Raw genomic sequence first — 25,399 nt, 5'->3', positions numbered from 1 at the left:
CCCACTCACTAGCCTGATTCTGGGTATCCATAACATTGACTACCGCATGTCCAAAGATGATACAGTTCCACCTCAGACTAAAAGAGTGGGATGTGCACAAGTGAGGATAAAGTAACAAACAATGTCCAAGGGAGCATGCAGGTCCAAAAGAAGAGAGGTTTATTTAGCGGTACGAAGAGAGGAAAGAGATTTAGAGATTTAAGAACAGAAACAACTGCATTTTCGGTGAAAGGATCAAAATGAAAGCAAGACTGAAGCAGCAACAGAAGACATTTGGTACAAATGTAGGAAAACTGATTATAAACAAGAAATTCAAAGAGCTATAAGAGATTAGGGCATAGTAAGACAGAACAAGACTGGAGAGCAATGAAGGGTAGCGAGAAAAGTAAGAAGAGTAGCATGCTCAAAGGAACCTTGCAAGACTCCAGAAGAAACATTTAAAGAGACAAACAAGATATTAGGCAAGTTTCAATAAGGCAGTTATACTGTAGCTCAACATAACAAATGAAGATCATACAAACACTGCCGTAAAAGATCTATATGGAGTATAGTATACGGTTCTTTGCACCAAGTAGACTATTTTCTTTAGTATCGGCTCAGGTTAGTTTGCAGAATGCGCCCCCCCCCCAAGCCCCTGAACCTCGTAATAGCACACACAAACAATCTGCCAACCAGTGTTCAAGCTGTATATTATGTGGCGGGGTCCTCAATGATACAAAGAGGCCAGTTTGGCAAACTTGATTTCTAGCAGCAGCAACAGGACTTTAGAGCCAATGTTCTAACTGACAGAGTTGTGAAGATTAACAGCCTGAAACGCCCTCCTTCACAGTTTTGGTTTTCAAAGGCATGAACAGGAAATCCTATGGAGTGCGGCGAAGCTTTCCTAGGCAGGAAAATGCCTTGAAAATTAAACCAGAAAAACAATATCAAATGAAATCAAAAATCAGATTGCCATCCATGGAAGAGCTCCCAAACAGTAAGATCAACGTGTTTCTCTGCCTGCAAAACAGAGAAAAAAGGAAGGAAAGACAAGTGGCCATTTTAGAATAAATGCACAATTGTGCATTATATGGGGGCACAGCCCGCATTTTGCGCTGACGCACAAGAACGAGCTAAAAAACAATGTTCGAGGACCCTTTGGGCAACAACTTAAGTTTCATTTAATAAGAAAGTGGATCTGTAGGAAATTGTGAACAAACTAAAGAACGAAATTATAAAAAGCTTAAACGAGACAGAAACAATTATTGCCGCTTCACGACTTGCTTAAAAAGTAATATCACTCTAATTTGAGAAGTCTGCAGGTGCACAATATGGTATGCAGCTAAAAGATATTAAAAGATAGCAAATGAAAGCTAAAAGGAAAATCAATTAATATTTTCTGCAGGAACCTTTCAATTCCTCGTGTTACCTGCATTGCTGATTTTGAAGGAATCCTGTGGTATATTATGGGAACAAGGAGGCCATAAATTTGCACAACAGCTTGTAAAGCATGGTTAAAATCGTTCAACCAGTTGCAAAGATCAAGGGCAATAAGCAGTTTCCCGCATTCTTTTATTCTTTTAACCTGAAGATAAAATAAAGCATCTTACATTAGAGGACAGAGCAATGGCAAAATATTAATTTCACAAACAGAGTAGACATCATATCTCTGACTTAGTTGTGGACTATCGAGTCATGACTTTGCTTAAACATATACAAGGCACTTTCTGCAACTATAATATTATACTATGTTTCCTCACGATACTGAGGAGCATTGTGAGCATGACACGTTTCGTTTAGTTGCAGGTAACTCACCCAGTTTAGGAGTACACGCAGGCTTAGGTACACAAGCAAAGCTATTAGTCTTTTCATGAAGAAATAAGCAATGGTTTATCAGGTATCAATGCATTTTTAAGCACAAATTAGCTATGCTTTACAGTAGGGGTGGGCGAAGTTTTTGTTATGCTGGGTAATCTTGCATAAGTAATTTCACACTAGTGATACACAAATTAACGAAAATGCACTCTTTTATGTCTTCTTCGTAAAACGGTCATTTTGGGGAAACATTCATCTGTGGGAGCCTGGGTACAGCCAATGATGAGAGCGCGAGCAGCTACTGGTGGCTGGTCGAATTCTGTTGCATTTTGTGGTAAGAACATAGAACTACATGCTGCATACACTTGTCATGTAATTTTCCACACATTTCGCTTAGTTAAGTGGGGAAAATTATGCAAATTTTACACACCCCTATTTTACAGAAACTCTAAAAAAATTATGAGATTTTAAATGCATCTGTTTGCATTGTCAAAAATGAGAAATGTTTGAATAATTCATAACATTTTCCAAAAATGTATACATGCCAGCAAGTGTATAAATTGTTAATGTACATTTCTGTTTTCACCTGTATTCCTACTCCTGCTTGAGTGAAATCTGCTCATAGTTTACAATGCGCATATGTACTGATTGGAAAGTTGAGACATTTTATATCATGTTTTGATTGCCTTTCGTTTACTATTCTACTTTCATTGTTTCTCCTTTTTTCCCACACCCTGTACTAAACTACAAATATCAGGACATTTTTTGTCACATTTTTATGGGATTTTCAATCTGTTAATCTTGCTCCCTCTTCTTTTTGTCCCCTGACCCCTTAAATGTGATGCGCCTCAGGGGCCATTTGTTTAGCATCTGTGCTCATCTTCTGACCATACTTGTCCACTCCCTTAGCCTTTCCTATGCGTACATTGAGGACACCTAGCTCTTTATTTGGTTGGGTGGTAATTTGTTTGATCTTTCCTAACGTTGTCTGGAAGTGAAAGGGCGCGAATGGTTTAACCTCAACTGAGACAACTATGGTATCTATGGTTTGGTATCCAGGCAGTCTCCAGGCTTGGATGTATACTAGCCTTGAGAGACAGGACCATGTCCCCCCTCTGTAAGTTCTGTCCACAATTTAGGGATTTTCCTTTACTCCAACTTTGCAAATCTTTTCGGAAGTCGCTATGCACTCTTATCTTTATCAACTAATGAAATTGATGCCACTAATTAGCAATAATGGCAGAAGGTTTGCAGTTTCATTCCCTATCAACTTCCAACTGGATTATTTTAACTCTTTTTGTGGGTTTTCCTCACTGCTTGCTTCACCCTGTAGGAAGGTGGATATCTGACTAGATGGTTACCCCAACTTTTTGCCTAGTGTTTAGCTGGTTTTCGACTTAGTTGGCCTGGGATCCTGCTAATCAGGGCCCCAGGCTATCTGCTCTCACTGTACAATCCATACCATGTACTTTAGGTACATATCCAATTGGGTATTGGGTCACCTTTGTGAGCCCCTGTTTAGTGTACCATAGGTACCCAGGGCCTAGGTGCACCCAAGGCCTACCTGTGGCTGCAGCATGTATTATGCCATCCCTGGCTAGCCATCCAAACTGACACAACTGGCTGATCACTCAGCTGGTGCAGGGTTGTGTAATCACCCCTTGCTTAGGTATATTATCCCTATACCTACCATTACATATACATATATACCTATAAGTCACTCCTATGGCAGATCTTGACAATCCTGAAGGCAGTGTGCTTGGTTTTATGTGAGATGGTGCTCTAGCATGAGCTGAGCCTGTCTGCAGCTTTCGGAACCATGTCCTTATAGCTGTTCTATGACATAGCCATACCATATGCTCTTAAGTGATTTATATTCCTTGCGGTTAATGATAACTTTGGTTTGGCTTTATCAAAACAGGTCGTGTAAAGTGTCATACGATTTGGAATACTACCCACCCCCTTGCCAGTCCTGGTGGCGGGGGTAGCATTCCACCCTTCTAGAGGGAGAAGAAATGTAGTTGTAGCTTTACCCGGTTAAAGTTAAACAGAGCCTCAGCATCACAAAATGGATGCTGCTGCCACAGACACGAGTCTGACCTCCTGCTGCTGGACGAAAACTCCGGCAGGGGAGGCCAGGACAATAGGTTTCCTGCCTTGGGAGGTGCTAGCACCTCCCCAGACAGGCTATAGTGTATTGGGGCAGGGTGGGTTGAATGAAATGAGACACTGCCTGGGGCACACAAGGTGCTCCATGCATAGCCCGGTTCAAACCAGTTGCTGAGTCACTCCAGCCCCAGGTCTGGCGCGAAACTTGAAAAAGCGAAAGGGGTGTAACCACCCCCTTCCCAGGTTCCACCCATAGGAGGGGCCTAGCAGGTAATCCAGCCCCTTAGATTAGTATAAAGCTAGGAGCTGTGTCTAGAGACATTAGGATATCCTGAACGGAAACTCTGAAATGAAACTCTGGACCTTCGACATTCTACTGCAACTAGAAGACGGAAGAATCTCCCTTGTGGTCAAGGAGTGACCACCCTGTGCAAACAGGCACCATCAGTGACTTGCAGGTTTGCTTTGTCAATGCTCCCGCCGGAACCCAAAGACTTATCGATGCAGCCTCTAGACTTCCAGACTTCTCTGACTCCGACCCAGATCCTCAGCAAAGCTGAGACCCGTGGCGGACACGAGAGACGTGGGACCGGACAACCTGCAGTACCTGCTTTTTGCTAACTGTGCAGCTTCTGAGGCATCCTCGAAGTTGTGCATTGGGGTTTGAGAAGCCCCAACCCCAAACAGTAAGTGCACTGAAGCTCAGCCCTCCACACTCCACGAGTGTCCTCGGCACATCTTTGTGGTTGCTAGCCCTTTGGCTAGTGGCCCTCCTGAAGACATCCTTTTGAATTAACGCTGCTTGCCTGGTTGCTCTGGGCTTGCTCCTGCTTTCCTGTGGTGGTCTGAACTAGAAGCCGATCTTCCCTTCCTGTGTGGGTTGCCTTTGCCAAGGCTTGTTGACTCCAACCCGGAAGCCGACACCGCCAACAGCGAGATCCTTCGTGGGACAGTCCGTATCCAGCTCCTGGATGTCGTCGACGCCTCCTAGTCTACGTGGCTGCAGAGACAAGCTTCACCTCTTCACCTGATTGCATCTCGACATCGCCTGGATCCTTCCTGGTTCCTTCCTGGTCACTGGCTAGTGACCCAGACTCTGTCCCCTCTGCTTTCAGGTTCTTCACATCTCCGATCCACCCTTGGATCCACCCGGACATCTTCTTCCTGGTCGCCTGCCGCATCTTCTTGCAGCTCTCCATAGGATTAGACGACTAAACCTGACACGAAAGAACACCTTAGCACCAGGCTTCCCTGGGTCAGGTAACTCGAGTACTCCGGTGCCCCCATGGCTAATACCTATCCAAGTGTCCTACTTTAACTGGGTTTTCCCGTAGTCCACCCGGAAGTGTTCGAAATCAACTACTTTATAAACTTTACGTTCCTATTGAAAGTCTATGAGAACCTGCGTGTGTGTTTAGACACTGCACACGCTTCCTGTGGGACTCCTGCTTCCTAACCTTTGGTTATTCAGTGTAGCCCCAACGATTTCCAAGGCCCTAGGCCTACTCACCTTTCCTGAAGTGGCTCTTATACCACTTATTTAGTATATGATTCGTGAGTCCCCTAGGGCAGAATTGTATTTGTGCAACTTATAGTATGCGTATTGAGTAACTTGTGCTGTATCTCGAACTCTGACCTTATAAAGAGTGCAGAGGGGTTGTGTTAAAAATAAATACATATATATTTGATATATACCTTGTGTGGTGTCCTTTAATTTGGTATTCAAGGGATTATTGTGGGTAAAACAATTGGCTTCACATGCTCTCTGAAGTATTAGCCTAAGACTGCTTTGTCCATGCTACCGCTAGGATAGCTGGTCTATAAGGTTGACTTTACAACTATCACCATAAGGGTTGTTTGGCCTGATACAGGGTGCCCACTAGAATAGTGGACATCACATATCAGGCCCACTACTCACACACCAATTTCAGGCTCTCCAGACTGAAGCAACTTATATAACTGAAGGGTTCAGTAAGACTTCGGATCATATGTATCATGCATTTTATTGGTCACAAAGAATCGGGTCGTTTGCGACTAGCAATATACATTTTGGTATGAATGAGTAATGAATGAATTAATTCATTTATAAGTGTGATTAATTAAAATCATCACAATTTTGAAGGAAGTGGAGCGCAGGGTTGTAGGCCAGTTTAAAATCAGGTTTTAAGAACAGTGATGTTCTTTAAAATCATGTTAACAATTTGATGTATAGGCGACCAGTGCTCGACCCGATGGCTTGAGCCCAAACAGTTTTCTTAGTGGTCAATGAATATTTTTCTTTTAAATCAATGGTGTCATTGAGTGCTCTGAGAAATGAGTGATCCTTGTACTATTGGGCTTCTTTGGCTGTTAGTCGCTCTCTGCATGTGCCATTTTGTCATTCAGAAGTAGTCGGGTTTGATGTAGAAATCTGCCAAAATTGGCCATGTCCTTCACTGTGTCCAAGATGTAGAGCTGGCAGATGGCTTCCTTTGCTGTATGAGTGCCCTCTTGGAGGAAGATGGGCCTGAGATGAATTTGGTATGCTTGTCACAGTGCCGGGCAGCATAGTAATATGTGTGCCAAAGAGTCCCTTTTATAGTTGATTAGCCTGCATTCGATGATGCCTGTGACTGATTTCCAGATTGGATCAAATTATTTTAAGGGAAGCGCATGTAATCTTGCGGCTAAAATCTGGTTTAGTGCCTGCCTCCCCATGTCCTGCGTGAGGTGGTGCTTGGTTGTTTGGAGTGTTCGTGGAAGGCATAAGGTTTTGTGGAAGTCCCTTGCTGCAAGAGATTCATGTCTAGAGTGTGAGACAAGAGACGCAGATTCAGACATTGTCTGAGCATGCATGTCTGAGCATGCATATCATTGTTTATGTGCCAGACTGCAGCCTTCCCCACTTTATCAACAATGTGGCCCTGCTAAGTACAGGAGTTGGTATCCCAGAGCCTCTGTGGATTCCAGAAAGTAAGGGGTTGACACCACGTTTAATCCTAAACTGTAAGGCAGGCTTAAAACCAAGAATGCTGTACCTGACCTTGCTGAACCCTGAGACAATTTTCCTTTCACTTGAAGGTCACTGTTGCATTTTATTTCAATTGTAACTGGGTTTCACTTCTTTTAACCTCTTATCTGTGTTTCTGAATAACTGGATCAAGAGCATTAAAGTTTTGCAAACAGTAACAAAGTAACCCATTTTGACCTGGAGGATTGCAATACTCCATTTTACTGTGTTGTGTCACAAACTTAAACAAGCATTTGCAATGCAATAGGTCTTGCATTAGCAAAGTTTGAGCTACTGTTATTGTAAATGGCACATTTTTTATTTATGTGTTGGTTTTGAAAATAGCGAAATTAGTAGCTTTGTCAGTTACAATGCCAATAGTTATAACTTTCGCAAATGTGACACCTATAGCATTTGTAATGCAATATGTGTTGTATGTACGTGACTTAGATGTATTGATATTACAAGTAACAATGGCTTTTAATTTTTTTATTAATTAATACTCAAATAAAAGTTATTGTAATTTCTAAGGGCAATAGTTAAAAGTGTTGTAAATAACTTTTGTGAAGATTGTGTTCAGTGTATTTTATTGTGACGAAAATCCAAGAACAGAAGTGAAATATTAACATTTTTGTGGAATTTGTAATAAAGCTTAAAACATTATGAGAATATAGTTGAACCAGTTGTTGTTGAATGGTTGCACAGATTGATGCTGTGGTGGTGCTGAGTGATGTTGTGGTGGCGACGAGTGATGCTTTGGCGGATCAGTGATGCTGTGGTAGCGCATAGTGATGTTGTGTCCCTGAGTGATGTTGTGGTGGTGCTGAGTGATGCTGTGGTGATGCGATAGAGTGCGATAGATAGATAGAGTGAGATAAATAGATAGATAGAGTGAGTGAGATAGATAGATAGAGTGAGTCAGATAGATAGATAGAGTGAGTGCCATGGATAGAAAGAGGGAGGGAGGGAGATAGATAGATAGATAGATAGATAGATAGAGGGAGGGAGGGAGGGAGGGCGATAGATAGAAAGAGGGAGGGATGGATGGCGATAGATAGGTAGAGGGAGGGCGATAGATAGAGGGAGGGCAAGAGATAAATAGATATAGATAGATAGATAGATAGATAGATAGATAGATAGATAGATAGATAGATAGATAGATAGATAGATAGATAGATAGATAGATAGATAGATAGATAGAGTGAGGGAGATAGATAGAGTGAGGGCGATAGATAGAGTGAGGGCGTTTTTGGTGTAGGGCTACCAGAAACGCAAGCCTCATTTAAAAGCCTTACGAGAATCCCTTGTCAGACCACTGGGCAAATCGTGGAAAAGTATAAATTAGATACCTTGGACGTCAATAGTGTTAAGAATCACACAACTCCACCATCATCTGCTAGACGTGGTAAGAGCAACGCTGTTAGGTGAAGGTTGTGCTGAAACAATTCACCTTGGAAAGCCGTGTAATGTCGAATTGTTTAAAAACTTCTCCTTTGGCTATTTATCTGATTAATTGCTGAAATATATTAACGGTAGGTTGAACACCCTAAATAAACATTAATAACCAATATGCTCTTTTATTCATTCACTTGCAGCCTAACATTTGCCTAGAAGTTCCTGCGCATAAGAAGTTGTTCATATAGCCATTAACAGTGGCTCACTCCCAGCACTACTAACTCTAAGCACCTAGTGGTGAATGGTATGCTCTTGGTCAACTCATCATGCCACTCTTTATACAAATGAGATGAATTCGAGTATGCAGATTACGCACCCAAACCAACACTCGCGCACTGAAGAGTTCCAGTGTAATCAGATGGCCAATTTCAGAAACAAACCTGCCATATTAATAAATATTCAATATTCTTTTTGCTATATTTACCTCCAAGCCTCCATCCAGTGCAGTACACCTGCCCCTTCTTTCTACCGTCCTCAATGTATTATACGTTCATACCTCTCCCTCTTACCTAAAAACCTTCAGTTACACCCTGAAAGTTCCAATATCCTAATCTGTACATCAAAATTATCTGTGCTAGTTTTAGTGAAATGTTGTGTTCATATGCTAGTTTCTGTACTGCTCTGCCATTCCTCAGGATCACCTTTGAATCACAGAAAAACCAAAATAAATAATTTACCATAAAGCCAAATGATAAACGTTGACAAAAAAAGAAACAAATGCAAACGGTACTCCTAGCTGTTAAATCGAATATATTATAAGGGCTGACCGGGGTAGTAGTAGACATTAAAATGTAAATCTTCCTACAAGTCATGATGGGACAATTTCTCCGGAGCTTTGATCTGCCAAGTAGCATACTCATCTCACTCGGCAGCAATAAAGCCTCTGGGCAAAGGCCTCTTTACACCAGCTGGTCTGGAGGCTGCGCGCGCGGGTCCTCTGAAGCCCGCCTTTGTGTCTGTGTTGCACGTGCATTAATCTTCATAGCAAACGGAGAGCGGCGCCTGCGACGTACTGGGTGGGGATTTCACGGTAAACTAGAGAACCTTAAAACCTTTGTTCGTTGTTACAACGGGTTTTTACAGCCTCATTCCTCATTTTCAAAAAGGAGAAAAAAAAGGTGATCAAAAAATAATAAATAGCTGTTTTTCTGACTGCCTAGCGAAATCCCTACTAGGTTTCTTTCACGCTACATTCGTAAACAAAAACACGGGGCGTCAATGTTCTAGGTTGCCTGAGCTGTGATAAAATATTTCTATGCTTAAAACGCCTCTGTAACCTACAGAACAGTGGCTATAACCGTGGGGAGGTCAGCGTGCGCTACCACCGCACGCAGAGGCACCGGAAGAAAGAAACATGGATGGTGGGGGCTCAGAATCTGTCAGGGGGTCCTGGGTTTCGCGAATTTCAACTGGAGCCTGTGACTTTAGTGTATGTTGTCGCTTGTGTCTAAACTTTAAATGTGTTTTTCACCAACATTGTGATGATTGTTAGGCCATGTTTGAAGTCATATGGTCTCAGAACGAAGGCATAAGCGTCGGCGCACACGGGGTATCTGTCCACACACCTAATTGCACACCCTCCACTTGGTAAGTGCCAGCCTCTTTTCAATGATAATAACCCTCGAAAACAAGCTCTCGGCATTGCTGTGACAGCGGCGGGGGAGCGCATTCCTTTGAAGTCTGAAGGGGGGGCAGGGGAGCGGATTCCTTTGAAGTCTGATGCCGAGGCTCAGACTAATGGTATGGTGTGCGATGTGGCTGGCGTTGTGCATGCACCTGGCTCACATGAACTGTACCCAATCCGCAGTTTGGGTAGACTTTTGAAAGCCTTACTATAATCTCGACAAACAAGCATTGCTAAAGCAATGCTGTAGTCGAGACCTAAAAATGGAGGTTTAAAACATTGTTTCAACTCACTTAATTGTAAGAGAAACTACATTGGTGTTTTGTGGCATTTTTCATTTCAAGAAGCGTCCAGGTTTTAGCAATTATTTAGTGATTGCCGACAGTATAAATTATTCATAGTTCCTGATACTGATTTTTTCATTATATTGTGTTGCATTATCATCTCTTTCGTTTACTGCGCCTTGTTTGCTTTTCACCATTTGATCTTTATTACATTTTATACTTTAAATATATTTATAGATTTCTTTGATATTAATAAAACCTAAAACCCGGCTTGGACATTCACATTTTTATTGTGTTATATTGTACCCCAACATAACCCTCTCCCTCACCTTTGAGAGAAAACTTGACTGCAAGTCCACTGCAACCTTAAGAGTCAAGGAGGTTAAGAGGCCTATTTCCAATAACAGATAGAGTACCTATTACCGGTTAATATGGGTGGAATGCACTCTCACCAATAATGATGTTTGGGAATCCTTGAGCATGCAAGGAGTTAGGGAAAAAGCCTGGCAAGAACATACTCATATCTTTCCACAACAGTACTCCCATGTTGAGAATAATTCATTTTACCTTTAGAATAAGATGTTTATGTCACATTTTATAAAGCATCATCATAATAAAGGATTTTACAGTACATACATCCATGTCATATTCGTAATTCCAATCACAATAGTATGAGGTAGGATAGACATGAAACTATTCACGTACTTGCCACTTGTATAGACTCCCGTTTGTACACAGACGGTCACAAAAGAGTGCACCTTCTTTTACACTGACATCATTAGCAATAAAAATACTCCTTAGAAAGAGTTGCAGAAGAACAGGAGAGGCATGTGACACAGCGTCCATGGACATCCTGTGCAGCAAGAAAAACAAAATAAAGGCTTAGGAAATGTAAATTATGAGTTGACTGTTAAATATGCAAAACCAGTTCCTGAATTACAGTAACATGTAGACCATAACTTTTTGTAAATATGCACTGTTCCACGTGTTGATTTTTTTGTTTGACTGAAACAGTCTAACCATGCCTCCACAATCTTGTCAAGTGAAAGGACTTTGGGCCTTTTTTAGAGTTTGGCGGACAAATTACCCCGTTACAAACGTGATGGATATCCTATGCGCCATATTACAAGTGCCACTGTAATAATGAGGAAAGGAGAGCAGCTAAGTTAGTGATGAAGTATCCAGTCCACTAAACTCTAAATAAGTCCCTTATTATGCCTTGATTTTTTTCCTTGATTAGAATAAATATATCTTACTCAACCAATCAGCTGAGATATTCCCATTTGAATTTTAGTATTCCATCCACAATCCTAGTAACACATTACTCCATTTCAAGAACCCGCTGTCATTGCTTCCTAGTACCATTTAAAAAGTCGACCATTTAATAAAACGCTTCCTATTCTCTTATTTCCCACTGACCCATATGCCGTATCACAATTTATCGCTGTCTGCTATAGAGAAAGCCTTGGTCAAAGAGAATTTCCAAACAGTGCATATGAAGCGCAGCCATAACACCAAAAATCTGTTATGTATGTTATGTCATGTTATGTTATGTTGGCTTGTAGAGCGCACTATCACCCAGGAGGCTATCCTGGCGCTGATCAGATGAGAGTCTAGACAAACCTAGGACCTAGTGGAACTACTCAAAATGCCAGGACTTCAGCTTTTTATGGTGTTCAAGAAGTGAGGACGAGGCTCTTAGTAGTAGTGTAGTGACAGGTAGGTTCACGATTTAGAAGACATGTAGGAGAAGGCTCAACCGCTGGATCTGGATTACAGTATGCAATTCGATGTGTGTATGTAGGAGTCCGGATGAGCAGAGGTGTCTGGAAGGTTTGCAAAAACATATTTGATTGTTGAGGTATGCTGGGCCAGTATATCCTCAACAACTTCAGGGTATGGAAGTATGAGGCAGTGACAGTTTGGACTTGGGTGGTCAAGCCAAGTTTGCTGTTGATCATGATCCTGAATTTCTTGACGTGGATGTAGGGGGATGGGTGCCGGGCCAAGCTTTGTTGCCCACCAGATGGAGTTCCACAGTGACAAGCTGTTCCCGAAGATCAAAATGTTGGTCTTGTTAATGTTCCGCTTTAGATAGTTTGTCTTCCTCCAGTTGGTGATTTCAGTCATTCAGCTTTTGACCTTGAACCTGATACTGGATATCTTGTCCATGAGGAAGAGAATGAGTTGTGTGTCATCGGCTTTGGAGAGGATGTTGATGTGTGTGCAGATGATGCTGGCCAGAGGGATCATGTTTGCCTTGAAGAGGGTTGGGTTCAGGGAAGATCCTTGCACAACTCGCAGATGAGGTTGCAAGTGCACGAGAAATACGGTGCCAACCTGACTGACTAGGTGATTCCAATGACATGTATGCTCTGGATGACGATGGGGCGGGAGACCAAGTCAGATGCTGCAGAGGGGTCCAGGAGGATGAAAGCAACTGTGTCTTCTCTGTGCAGAGTCATCCAGATGTCATTTTTGGTGCCGATGAGGGCAGTTTCCATATGTCGTATGCTCTGAAACCAGACTGAGTAGTGTCGAGGAGTTTGTGGTCATTGAGGTATTTGGTGAGGTGTCTGTTGATGATTTTCTAGAATACCTTGACTAGGAAGGGTAGCACTGAGATTGTTATTTGGCAAGCGTTGAAGGGTCAGCAGAAGGTTTCTTGAATAATTGCATGTTTCCAAGAATCTGGGAATGTCGCAGAAGAGGTGGAGGCATTCAAAACGGGCGTGAGTATGGCACCGATGAGTTGCAGTCCTATGGAGAAGGTATTGTGGGGGCACGGGTCCTATGGAGCCCCTGAGTATATGGATTTCATGGTAGCGTTAGTTTCTTCTGGGGTAATGATGGCCAATGTTGTTAGCATTGGTTCTTTGGATAACATCTGTTGGCGTTTAGCGAGGTCCGTCAGGTTTGCTTTGATGAGGTCTGGCAGGTCCGGTTGTGGCTTGATGTTGCTGTAAATGACAGTGATTTTGTTGCTGAAGTATTGGGAGAGATTGTTGAGGAGTTCTGCCAAGTTGTAGGTGGCCGAAGGGGAAGTGAAATTCATCACAAATAAATACTCATCCATCAGCAAGATAGCAAAGTTGTGGCTCAAATCCACCAAGGTTGATTAAAGTTCCTTTAACAATTTATCTCTGGAAGGTATTTTTTCTAGCCATTTGTCCAGATAAGGGAAAATGGAATCTGCCAAACCAGTCATGACTGCAATTCTTTTTATGATGACTTTTGAAGCTTCATTGACCAAGATGCAGAACCCATAAATAGCAAGCTGTTCTTCCTGACCATGAGGCAGAGCTGATAATCAAATGATCTGCTTTCACCCTTTAGGACTAACTCTACTACACCTGGAATTAGTGTGGCCAGTGTTGCTTGCAAACATGAGAGGCTTCCTTTTTGATAGCAAACAATACTAGGTTTAACAGTACACATCACTTCTGCTACAAAAATCTCTTTCAAACACAGGGGACATTGAGAAAACGTGCTCCTTGATGGAAAGTTAAAGCTGCATTTCCTCTACACAAATTGTGGCAGCTTTTATAGGTTAAAAAGGCATGGGCTAGTGACAGGGACCTCTGGTTAACCTCCTATTTTATGCAGTTCTTGGCTTTTGGGGAAATCAGGACTTTCTAGGGAAGGATTTTATTAAATGGCTTACCATCAGAGGACACAAAACATACTTGTAAGATTTCCCAGCTGAAGAAATCTATAGTTTGAGCAGAGTTAAGACAAAGTTTTATAAATTTCAAGAAACCAAATGATTAGTTTGTTAAAATTCTGATAATTCATGGTAAATTCCAAAGTAGAGACTTGCCATTTAATCCCCATGGAGAGTTACAGAAAACAGGTAAGAAGATAATGTGTAAAGCAAAGGATTCACCTCTTATGACAGGGCATTTTCATTTGTTTCAGGGTTGACTTATCCAAATAAAAGACTGCCGTTGGAAGGTACAAAAGAGAATGCATCAACAACTTTAATTCTCACAACATTAGTAATAGCCACACAGTCAACTACTTTAAGGGGTTAGTACCTTCAAGAGCATATAATAATGATTTGAAAATAAACAATGCAAAATGCAAGTGATTAGAAACATTTATTCCAGTTCCTTTTAACAAACCTTAATGAGACATATTATCAGAAACAAAAGTGTTTGTTACAGCATACTGCTTCTACTTTGTAGTTCTGTAAGTAACAGGTGACACTATTAGCCAACTCAAAGGTGCATAGTTTCTTATCCTCAAAGAAAAAAGGTGCAATCAGTGCTGCTAGGATCTAAAATGTTGACCTATGATTTACATACATATCATAGTATAAAACACTTTAATTTAGCTTATCGTCAATATTATCCTGGCTTACATGAAGGCTTGGTGCAAGGTATTTTGCCCATGAATGACTAGAGAAGCAGACATCAGTCGTCCAGCGACCTATGGATGCATCATTCAGTCCTGTGGGAAAGTTACCATACAACCTGTTATCTTCTGGACATCAGGTAATCTATTCTATGACTTCTTTTGAGGATCAATGGTTATTAGGCGTATTGTACAGTTAAAAAGAACCAGAACTACACATACAAAAATGAATTGCCTTCCTAAAGAGAGGTCCAAGACTGGAAACAAAGTGCCCTTGTCACTTGGACGCATCTATAAACCTGTAGCCTCTTGGAAGAATAATGATGGTGTTCTGACTGCCCTGGTGCAAAAAAACGATGCCACACTACTGGATTCAAGCAAGCCGGGCTGAAGACGGCTGGAATGTCAGAAACCAGTCCTCGGAAGCTTGTTTCCGGTCCAGGGAAGGCATGGCTTGGCAGTTCGGGCTGGACTGTTCCCATGAGGCACAGGGTCAGACTGATTTGCATATGGCCATGTCTGAACTGGGGTGGTGTGGAGTCCAATGGATGGATTTAGGCCCAGATCTCTGTACTGGGGTGAATGTATGACATTGTTCTGCATTCTGTCCATCAACTGTGGTTTTTGCACTGGGTCCAGAGGCAGAATGTATGCCAGGGGCAAATGGCTTCTGGTGAGTTCAGGATCAAGTGAAAGGTTACATCCCCATACACCCAGTCATAGGCAAAGAATCATAAAGCCATGACCCGCAAAATGAATATTTATGAAACAGCTACATGAAATCCCTTCACCTCAGCCATTCACCCATTTATTTGCTGTTACCTTTCACCCTTCATAGACTGTAAACTGGTGTCAATCACATGAGAGAAGAAAAATTGTGAAGGAAGATCAACAGACTTTGCACATGCTTTACCTTTTGAAGAATAATACCAAAAACTCAACAAATGGGTTTTGTTAAAATATGTTTCCAAAGTACCTCTGATTAGAGAAACTGAATATGTTGTTTGCATTGTCAACTGCATCTTCAGGAGATGATTTTATGGAGGTTGAGACAAAATGATCCCACAACACTGAGAATGCTTTCTTGACAACTTTATAGTTACCCCTTTGATAGGCCATCTACAAAAAAACAGAAATGAGCAATTCAAATAAATGTAAAGAACATATTAACAGATTCCCTTACATTCAATGACCCTTACAATCTTTTAGAGATTCGCAAATTAATATGCTGCAAGTGAATTGATTGAGTACCATTAAATTCATCCACTCAGTATGTTTCTGCAAAATCTATACAAGCACTTTCTTTTTTAAGGAAATTGTTGAAAAGAAACTAGGACTGTGTAGGTGGATTTATAGCTTAATGTTCATATAGCATTGTAGAGAATACAAAGTTATATATATTGAGTATCATTAGTTCTGATGGGCACTTCCTTGCTATTTATGTTTGAAGCATTTTTGCCTGCTTTCTAAACACTAAGGCGAGGCGGTTAGATCACAGGATATTGTGCAAGTGATGTGATGCACCAACGCACTATGGTAGAAATGTTAGCCCAATCCCATCCGCTTCTACATAATTCCAACCACATAGTTATACAGAATATCCAATACTCTATTATAGGAAGGGTGTAGAAGCGGTACAGAGTATACCTCAGAAACAATAATACTTAAAGTATGTAACCTTTTCTTTTGAGTCTCTTTGTACATTCTCGGTGAGTGAAATATTCCCTAGTTATTCTATACATTGTAGGTGGCGTGACCTAGAATAGCACAAAGAAACACACTGTATTGAATCACAAATCTTCCTAAGGAAACCCTAAAGTAATATCTAAATCTAGGAGGTATGGTTTTACAAAATAATGCAGAACAGGCTTAATAATCCTCTTACCAAATTTTTGTTTTGGTAACACAACCCTTTCAAAATGTTATTTTAGTTATGCTTCCTCTCATAGAATGTGTAATGATAGTTTATGGAAGTTTTTAGAACCGGGCTGAAGCAAACACTGATTTGGTGAAAATTACTCACAAACTTAGGTACACATAATGGCAAATCAGCTAACAATGACTGAATCAACCCACCATAATTGTTGTAGAAAATGATACCAGAAGAACACATCTTAAGAGTTACATAATTCATGTCATGGTCATCCCATCAACGAAGCTAAAACCAGTTAAAATGCTACTGCACTGGTTTTTAAGGAACTCGTGAATATTAATTCACCAGGTTCTTTAAACAGAAACAGCTGAAATCTCCCCAAAATATGTTTCTTATATTTGCTCATATAAATCAGACAATCACATGAAGTAGCTGTTCACAATGGATATTTGCAGACCATCTTTAGCCTTATTTAATACTCCCAACAAAACACCAGAAAGACAGTCCAAATGATCCTGATCCTACTACTGTTGATATATAAATTCTTGGTACCAAACAAGCTGGTATCAACCAAAACATACATTACCACATCGAAGAAAGCATAACCCGGAAATATCACTCTGTCAGATGCCTTGTTTTTTGCTAGAGGCCGTTACAATATGAATGGTCTCCTTAGTGTGACTAAATAGAGGGAAATACAAGTAACCTTCATAGATCTGCACAGTGGAGGGGAAGGACATCTAAATATCATCCTCTCCATAGGCAGCATGGGATTCCAGAATCATTGCTGCCTGAAATGTTTCAAATCTTTTCTGAACTAGCTGCTTTATCGGTTAATGGGCAAAGCATGAACACACTGAACTGACTGCGAAAGCCATATATACATCAACCAATGGTCACTACTTTGGAAATTCTCTGGTATGGAAAATGGGTCACTTCTTTTTCTTGTAAGAATTTTATTTTTATATACCATCACATTGGTGTACTGCCTTCTCATGCAGGCTTCACTTGTGCATTTATGTTTGTCATCTACTGGGAGCCTTTTTTGTATAATGCTCTCCAATGTAAATGAGCTCTTACAGACTTGTGTTTACTGTAGCTGTCTTTGAAAAGATTTATGTCAATGTAAATCCAGTATTTGTAACGCGCACAGCTACCCGGAGGCATCCCGGCACTGGGGGCCATCGGGAACTTTAAGCGAGAAATTGCCCAGAGTCACATGGTGCTGGGCTGACCTGCCGCCGGTGTCCGGGATCGAACAGTGAGCCCCAGCAGCCGGTGTCAGTCACCCTGGCCGCAGCGCCACACCTCTTCCCTTATCACACCCATATCTCTACCTCTGCTGAGGACTAGTAGGCAATGTTCTGCATGCAGCACAATAATGAACATCTTTGGTGCAGATGTTCAACCTAATAAGTCAGCCATCTGTCTTGAATCTCAGTTTATATAAGGTATTGTCTACTTTATCTCCAAACAATTTCAACCATCAGAAGGCATGTATTGTAACTTAGCCAATATGTCAGGAGAAAAGTCTGAAAGGCCTAAGAATGCATATCTCCTCATAGCTATGAGGCTGCTATAGACCTTGCTTCAGAAGAAAAAGTTACATGCCAACATTTGTATCCATTATAAATTCACATTCCCATCATTATTTAGAAGTCCTCTATAGTAATATTAAATATTAGTGTCATTTAACAATTTTTTAGCAAATTCACGCAATAGAGTTCTGCGTCCACCACTTTAGCTGATCCCGTAAAAACCAGGTGGTAGGTTGAAAAGGCTCTTATAGAGGCTTCATGGCTTCAAGATTTGAAAACACAGCGACAAAGGTAAATAATACAGTAGAACCTGGTAAAATGGGAGAGAAAGTAGGGTTGTATGTAAATGTATGAAATATATCACTGTTGGAGGCCTGTATTTATAGGTAACAATTTCGTTACCACCACCGGTTCTTCCATAAATTTATAAGGTAGAATTATGACTGGACAGTACCAACAATAATAAAAGCAGATATTGGAATGGGGGCGCCTTACAGGAAAGGGTTAAGCAGCACTCCCTGTGTACTTTAAACTCCACTCTAGCCTTGGTATCCTGGCAACAGTGCTTGGCAGGTGTGAGGTGTTACCCACATGCCTACTTTATGGCTGTTGATAAGAGGAACACCAGCAAAAACTGTTTGGAATATGGGTGCTTGTTAACCCACAATTTCATTGATAACTTTGACTCTTTCATGGAGAGGAAGTGAGGCCTTGCATTAGAAAATGCTTCCTTTATCTCTACTGGGCCTGTTGTGATCCCATTTTTACACAGACTGTCTTCAGTCACACTGCCAATAAGGGCATGTATATCACACTGATGCGAGATGATATTTGCAGTTTGAAGGAAATGACAATCCTTCCAATCATTCTAGATCCGTAAAGAGGATTTGCAATGTTGTCTGATTTTGAGGAACTTTTCTTGAAAGGCTATTCCTGACTACCTTTATAACTTTATGTGTAAGATTGCTACCAAAACTGTCCTGATGAAGACCCTGTGGAAACACTTCTAAAGTTTGAAATGTAAACATACTCACCTGTTGACTGACAATTGTAGTGTTTACAAACTGTATTATAAGTTAACAAAAATAGAATTACTACCTAGTCAACAGTGTTGTTTCTTGCTTTTGTAAATCGCACTAGAGCCCTATTGTGCTCTGTCACTATTCACTATCACTGCGCTGTTTTTTGGAGCACCTAACAATTTTTTTTTTTAATAAGTGACCAAATATTATACAGCAAATACAATCGCTTTCTTGCATGTGTATGTAGGTACATTTGTTAGGCCAAAGAAGCATAGGCTTTAAAGCTTCCTCTAATGGGAACCATTGGTGTCTAGGCAAACTATCAACAGTCATATAAGCTGCCCCTTTTGCTAAAGCAGCTGGTACAGACACTCTGCCTAGTGAATTCCATGTCACCTCAAAAAACAGAACAGCCTTCTCCTTCTGACATTTCAAGTGATTTAAGATCTCATGCTGGGCACCCACATTCACCCTTATTGGCAATTACCTTGAATCATGATCTTTTTGAATAAGGGTAAGCTTAAGCTAGCAGTAGATGCCTACTAGCCAATATCACTATTCAATAAGGATAGTGTAATATATGCCAGACTACTAGCTAACCAGTTGCATATGGTAATGGAAGCACTGGGCACACCTGGATTTACCTTGAGTGGAGACGCAACATGCCACACTAACCTTGTAACCACTTTAATATCTGGGCACAAACAATCCAACTCCCACTGACTCTGATCACCACAGATGCAGTAAAGGCCTCCTATTGAGTTAAGTGCATATTTCTGTGGGACACATTTCAGTGGATTTGTTTCCTGGCTCCGTTTATCAAATAGATCCAAACCCTGTATAGTTCCTCTTGGGCAATACTCACCAAAAGTGACCAATCCTCAGTTATTTTTGCTCTCAAAAGCCGTTCTTCCCGTTGTATCCCTTTCTTCCTGTGCTTTAAACAAAGTTTTTCCTACTAGCCTTACAAAAAGCCACCAATACTACATCAATAATACTATATAAATGGTACCTCTAAAGTTTTGCCTTATGCTGATGATTCAGAAAAGGGGGTGGTGATGAACAGAGTGTCTGAATTAAGCAGACCACTCTTACCCAGTCCAAAGATCAGGGCTTGATCCATCACCGTTTTTTAGCTCACTGCACCATCCCAGCTCAGAACCTGGCTATATGCAAATTAGTCTGTCCCTGGCCCAGTGCATCATGGGAACAGGGCAGACCAAACTACCAAGCCAATTCTTATGCTGGGAAGGAAACAAGCTTCCGGGGACCGGTTTCTGGCATTTCAGCCGTCTTCGGCCCGGCTTGCTGGAATCCTGATGGTGCAATGAGCAAGAGACTCACATCTGAGTATACCCTTCCACCCTTATGGTGGACAAAAACGATTCAAAAAAGGGGGTGGTGATGAACAGAGTGTCTGAATTAAGCAGACCACTCTTACCCAGTCCAAAGATCGTTTTTGGCCACTATAGGTGTGGCAGGGTATACTCAGACATGAGTCCCTTTCTCACTGCACCATCAGGATTCAAGCAAGCCGGGCCGAAGACGGCTGAAATGCCAGAAACCGGTCCCCGGTAGCTTGTCTCCTTTCTGGTGAAGAATTGGCTTGGTAGTTTAGTCTGCCCTGTTCCCATGATGCACTGGTCCAGGGACAGACTGATTTACATATAGCCAGGTTCTGAGCTGGGATGGTGCAGTGAGATAAATAACGGTGATGGATCAAGCCCTGATCTTTGGACTGGGTAAGAGTGGTCTGCTTAATTCAGACACTCTGTTCATCACCACCCCCTTTTCTGAATCGTTTTTGGCCACTATAGGTGTGGCAGGGTATACTCAGACATGAGTCCCTTTCTCACTGCACCATCAGGATTCAAGCAAGCCGGGCCGAAGACGGCTGAAATGCCAGAAACTGGTCCCTGGTAGCTTGTCTCCTTTCTGGTGAAGAATTGGCTTGGTAGTTTAGTCTGCCCTGTTCCCATGATGCACTGGGCCAGGGACAGACTGATTTGCATATAGCCAGGTTCTGAGCTGGGATGGTGCAGTGAGATAAATAACGGTGATGGATCAAGCCCTGATCTTTGGACTGGGTAAGAGTGGTCTGCTTAATTCAGACACTCTGTTCATCACCACCCCCTTTTCTGAATCGTTTTTGGCCACTATAGGTGTGGCAGGGTATACTCAGACATGAGTCCCTTTCTCACTGCACCATCAGGATTCAAGCAAGCCGGGCCGAAGACGGCTGAAATGCCAGAAACCGGTCCCCGGTAGCTTGTCTCCTTTCTGGTGAAGAATCGGCTTGGTAGTTTAGTCTGCCCTGTTCCCATGATGCACTGGGCCAGGGACAGACTGATTTGCATATAGCCAGGTTCTGAGCTGGGATGGTGCAGTGAGATAAATAACGGTGATGGATCAAGCCCTGATCTTTGGACTGGATAAGAGTGGTCTGCTTAATTCAGACACTCTGTTCATCACCACCCCCTTTTCTGAATCGTTTTTGGCCACTATAGGTGTGGCAGGGTATACTCAGACATGAGTCCCTTTCTCACTGCACCATCAAGATTCAAGCAAGCCGGGCCGAAGACGGCTGAAATGCCAGAAACCAGTCCCCGGTAGCTTGTCTCCTTTCTGGTGAAGAATTGGCTTGGTAGTTTAGTCTGCCCTGTTCCCATGATGCACTGGGCCAGGGACAGACTGATTTGCATATAGCCAGGTTCTGAGCTGGGATGGTGCAGTGAGATAAATAACGGTGATGGATCAAGCCCTGATCTTTGGACTGGGTAAGAGTGGTCTACTTAATTCAGACACTCTGTTCATCACCACCCCCTTTTCTGAATCGTTATGCTGATGATGTCCTAATTATCATCATTAACTTTTTACTACTCATCAAAAACACCAGGCTTTTGCCTTTCCATCTCTCTCATGATCTAAGCTTAAGAAAAAAAAGAATCAGATCCTTCCCTCTGACCAGGGAAATATCTCAGAAACTTTCCCTGTAGCTCGACTTACATATTTACGAAATTTGAAGCATCAAGCTAGTGTAAGCTCAGAGCCCTAAACTATGAACCCATAATTGAGGATTTCACCTGTCTTTTTATAAAAAGGTAACAATGATTGGTTGTATAAGCCTTATAAAAATGGTATTACTCCCATAACTTCACCACCTTTTTCAAGCTCTGCTTGTATAGATCCGTCATTTTTAAGATTTGCCTATACAGTGCTTGCTCTGTGCTTGGGAAATGTTTTGTAATAAAAAAAAACATAAATATATATATATGTGTGTGTATATATATATATATATATATATATATATATATATATATATATATATATATATATATATATATAGCGCTCAAAACCTCGAACCAGTTTTCGAAGGAGACGACACAACGTGGTGGAAAAACCTTTTCTTTATTTTCTTAGTCGCTGTCGACGCGTTTCGCCTGACCCAGCAGGCTTGGTCACGAGAAGGTGCCTGCTGTAAAGAGACCTCACGCCAGGTGAGTCTATTGCCAACATTCATTTGGAGCGCACAATGGGGAGAAAAAGCCTTGCATCACAGAGATTGTTGTGCGTATTGCCGACGTGTTTCGTGTCAATCACTTCTTCTTGGGCAACGGAGATTTTAGTGCAAAGTACAGCAGTCTTTCGGCACCCTTTTCAATTCACATACTCCGCCTCCGTGGGCGTGGCCACCCTGTGGCATGATGGTAGTGCCGTTATTCTACTACAGTGAGTTGCCGTGTCCTTGCAAGTATATTCAAAATTGAAACCCCAGTGGGTGGTGGTGCTGAAGCTCAAGTCCCCACTGGCATGATTATCTCCAAAAAACAGGCTCCTGGCCCTTCACGAACAGCATCATATGGCGCCGCTTCAGGAGCGCCGGGAACCAGCGCCGGGGTTCTCTCTGCTGCTCAGGCAAGCCGCTTTAATTCAACCACAAGAAGGTGCCTGCTGTAGAGAGACCACACGCCAGGTGAGTCTATTGCCAACATTCATTTATTGGAGCGCACAATGGGGAGAAAAAGCCTTGCATCAGAGAGATTGTTGTCCGTACTGCCGACGCGTTTCCTGTCAATCACTTCTTCATGGGCAACGGAGATTTTAGTGCAAAGTACAGCAGTCTTTTGGCACCCTTTTCTATCACATATGCGCCTCTGTGGGCCGTGGCCTAAGAAAGGCTCGCATTTGGGAACTCTGATACCCATCATGCATCAATGAAGACTGCTCATATGCACACGCCCAATGGGGGCGATCATGGTACATAAAAATGCCTGAAATGGCTTTAAATGCGAAGCTTCAGCCTGATTTATAGAGCAGACCATGAAGAAGAGGCTTAGGGCATGAGGAAACAGTTAGAGCAGAGACGCAGGATGCATTTTACTGCCGGATGGCTGAGCACGGATGAGTTCCCTCTTGATGCTTTGGGCACTTTGTTTGATTATATATATATATATTTCCTACTGGCGGTCGCCAGTAGGTAGTTATAGTTAGGACCTATTTTCCATAGAAAATCCGCAACATTCTATTTCAAATAACTTTGGCGTCGGTTGACGAATCTTCGCCAAATTTTCAAAACTATTGGCCAGCTCCGGTCCTCTCCTATCCTGAAAGTCTCAGGGTAATTTGTGAAGTGGGGGCCGAGAAAAGGAGGGTCCCAAAATATGTTTCCCCCATGCAATTTTCCATAGGAACCGTTCATCGCGGCTACAGCTCGAACTGCTGAACGGAATTACATCAAATTTGGCAAAGAGGTAGTCCTTGGTTCAGACTCGTGCCTTTTGCTTAAATGGTGTAAATCCGTTCAGTAGTGCCTGAGAAAATCATAATTAAAAGTACATATATATCTATGGCTGCGGTGGATCCGCGCACACTAAGCGCACCATGCCGTGCACGAGCTGTATTCTAATTGGCGGTCAACACTACGAATCAGGATGTGTTGGCAGCCATCTTGTGCCTCGGCAGAACCAAGGCACAAGAAACCTAATTTAAAAAAGGCGCAAAATACGAAAAGGGGGCAGTGTAGAAACACCCTGACCCCCTAGGCCTGCTCTGGGGGTCCCACAAGGACCTCCAAGGCCAAAAAAAAATATTATAATTTTTTTTAAAATGGCAAAATCCGCGCTGGGTGCGCGGATCCTGCCGATCAAAAAAAAAACAAAGCCTGCTCTTTAATTAGCCCCCGGGAGGGCCAAATCCCGGGGGCTTGGTAAAAATGAAGTGTGGGGGGGCCCAATCCCCTCCCACACTTCTCCGGGGACCACCACCCCCGGGGCAAAGTATGAATAATTGCGGGGGGCACACCGCCCCCAGCAGCCCCTGGGACCGCCACCCCGGGTCTTAATACTTTAATGTTGGGGGGCCTCTAAGGCCCCTCGAGCCCCAGGGACCGCCAGCCCCCTGGGGCTCGACTTAAATTTTGATTGCAGGGGGGCACAATACCCCCCCCGCAGCCCCGGGGAACTACCACCCCCGGGGCTTTAGTTTTTTAAATATACATACCCTGTGAGGGGGGGTCTCAAGCCCCCCCCCACACGCCTGGGGACCGCCACCTCCCTGGGGCACTAAATATTTAAATTGGGGGGGGTCTGTGACAGACCCCCCAGCCCCGGGGCCCACCACCCCCTGGGGCTTTGCAGATGGTCGGAGGGGGGGCCGCGGGCCCCACTCCTGGAGCCTTGTGATGGCCCTGGGGACCGCCACCCCCCAGGGCCAGCTCCTGCAGTGTCCCGAGGTGCCCACCCCGGGACACTCTAGTTTGCTATTTGGAAGAGAGAGCCGGAAACCTGCTCTCTCTTCCAAATAGCAAAGCATATTGCTTTTCCACAGGGGGAGCTGCATCTGAGCAGCTCCCCATGTAGAAAAGCATTGCCGGCTCCTGTAGGAGGCAGTTAGCCGGTGAGACCGTGAGGGGATTGGTGATGCCCGCGGTCTCCAACGGAGAGGGACAGCACCGGGGGATGGAGTCCCCGGGGCTATTAGTGGCCCGGGAAGGGGCCACATGGCCCCCCTCCTCAAATTTGAAAACTTTTTTTTAAATAAATTTAAAAAAAGGCTGGCCCTGGGGATGGGGTACCTGGGCCATAAATGGCCTAAGAAGGGGGGCAAGGCAGCCCCCCTCCAAAACACAAAAAAAAGTAAAAAAATGACCATGCCCCGGGGATGGGGTCCCTGGGGCAGATTATGGCCAAGCGAGGGGGGCCACGCGCCCCCTTCCCAATTTTTGTATTTAAAAAAAAAAATTGGGGGCAGGTCCTGGAGATGGGGTCCCCAGAGCCAAGATTATTAGGAAAAGAAGGGGGGGCCACACCACCCCCTTCTTTTAAAAAAACGGCATCGCGCCGGAGGCCACGCCCCC

The 25,399-nt window shown here is 42.9% G+C and overlaps 1 protein-coding gene across 1 annotated transcript in view; it reads right to left on the bottom strand.

The window, feature by feature from the left end:
* The window catches only part of CFAP54 (cilia and flagella associated protein 54), a 2,285,874-nt gene that overhangs the window by 1,566,431 nt on the left and 694,044 nt on the right, over positions 1-25,399 (bottom strand). Inside the window, exons 24-26 of the mRNA XM_086918163.1 lie at positions 15,588-15,730; positions 10,961-11,108; positions 1,409-1,564 (exon numbers count right to left, since the gene is read on the bottom strand). Coding sequence (XP_086774289.1) covers positions 1,409-1,564; positions 10,961-11,108; positions 15,588-15,730 — 447 coding nt within the window. The remainder of the gene's footprint in view (positions 1-1,408; positions 1,565-10,960; positions 11,109-15,587; positions 15,731-25,399) is intronic.

Source organism: Lissotriton vulgaris, chromosome 1_1 (assembly GCF_964263255.1).
Source record: "Lissotriton vulgaris chromosome 1_1, aLisVul1.2, whole genome shotgun sequence".
Classification (NCBI taxonomy): Eukaryota; Metazoa; Chordata; class Amphibia; order Caudata; family Salamandridae; genus Lissotriton; species Lissotriton vulgaris.
Note: the sequence above shows the minus strand (reverse complement) of the source record. Positions and strands in the feature narration are given on the sequence as shown.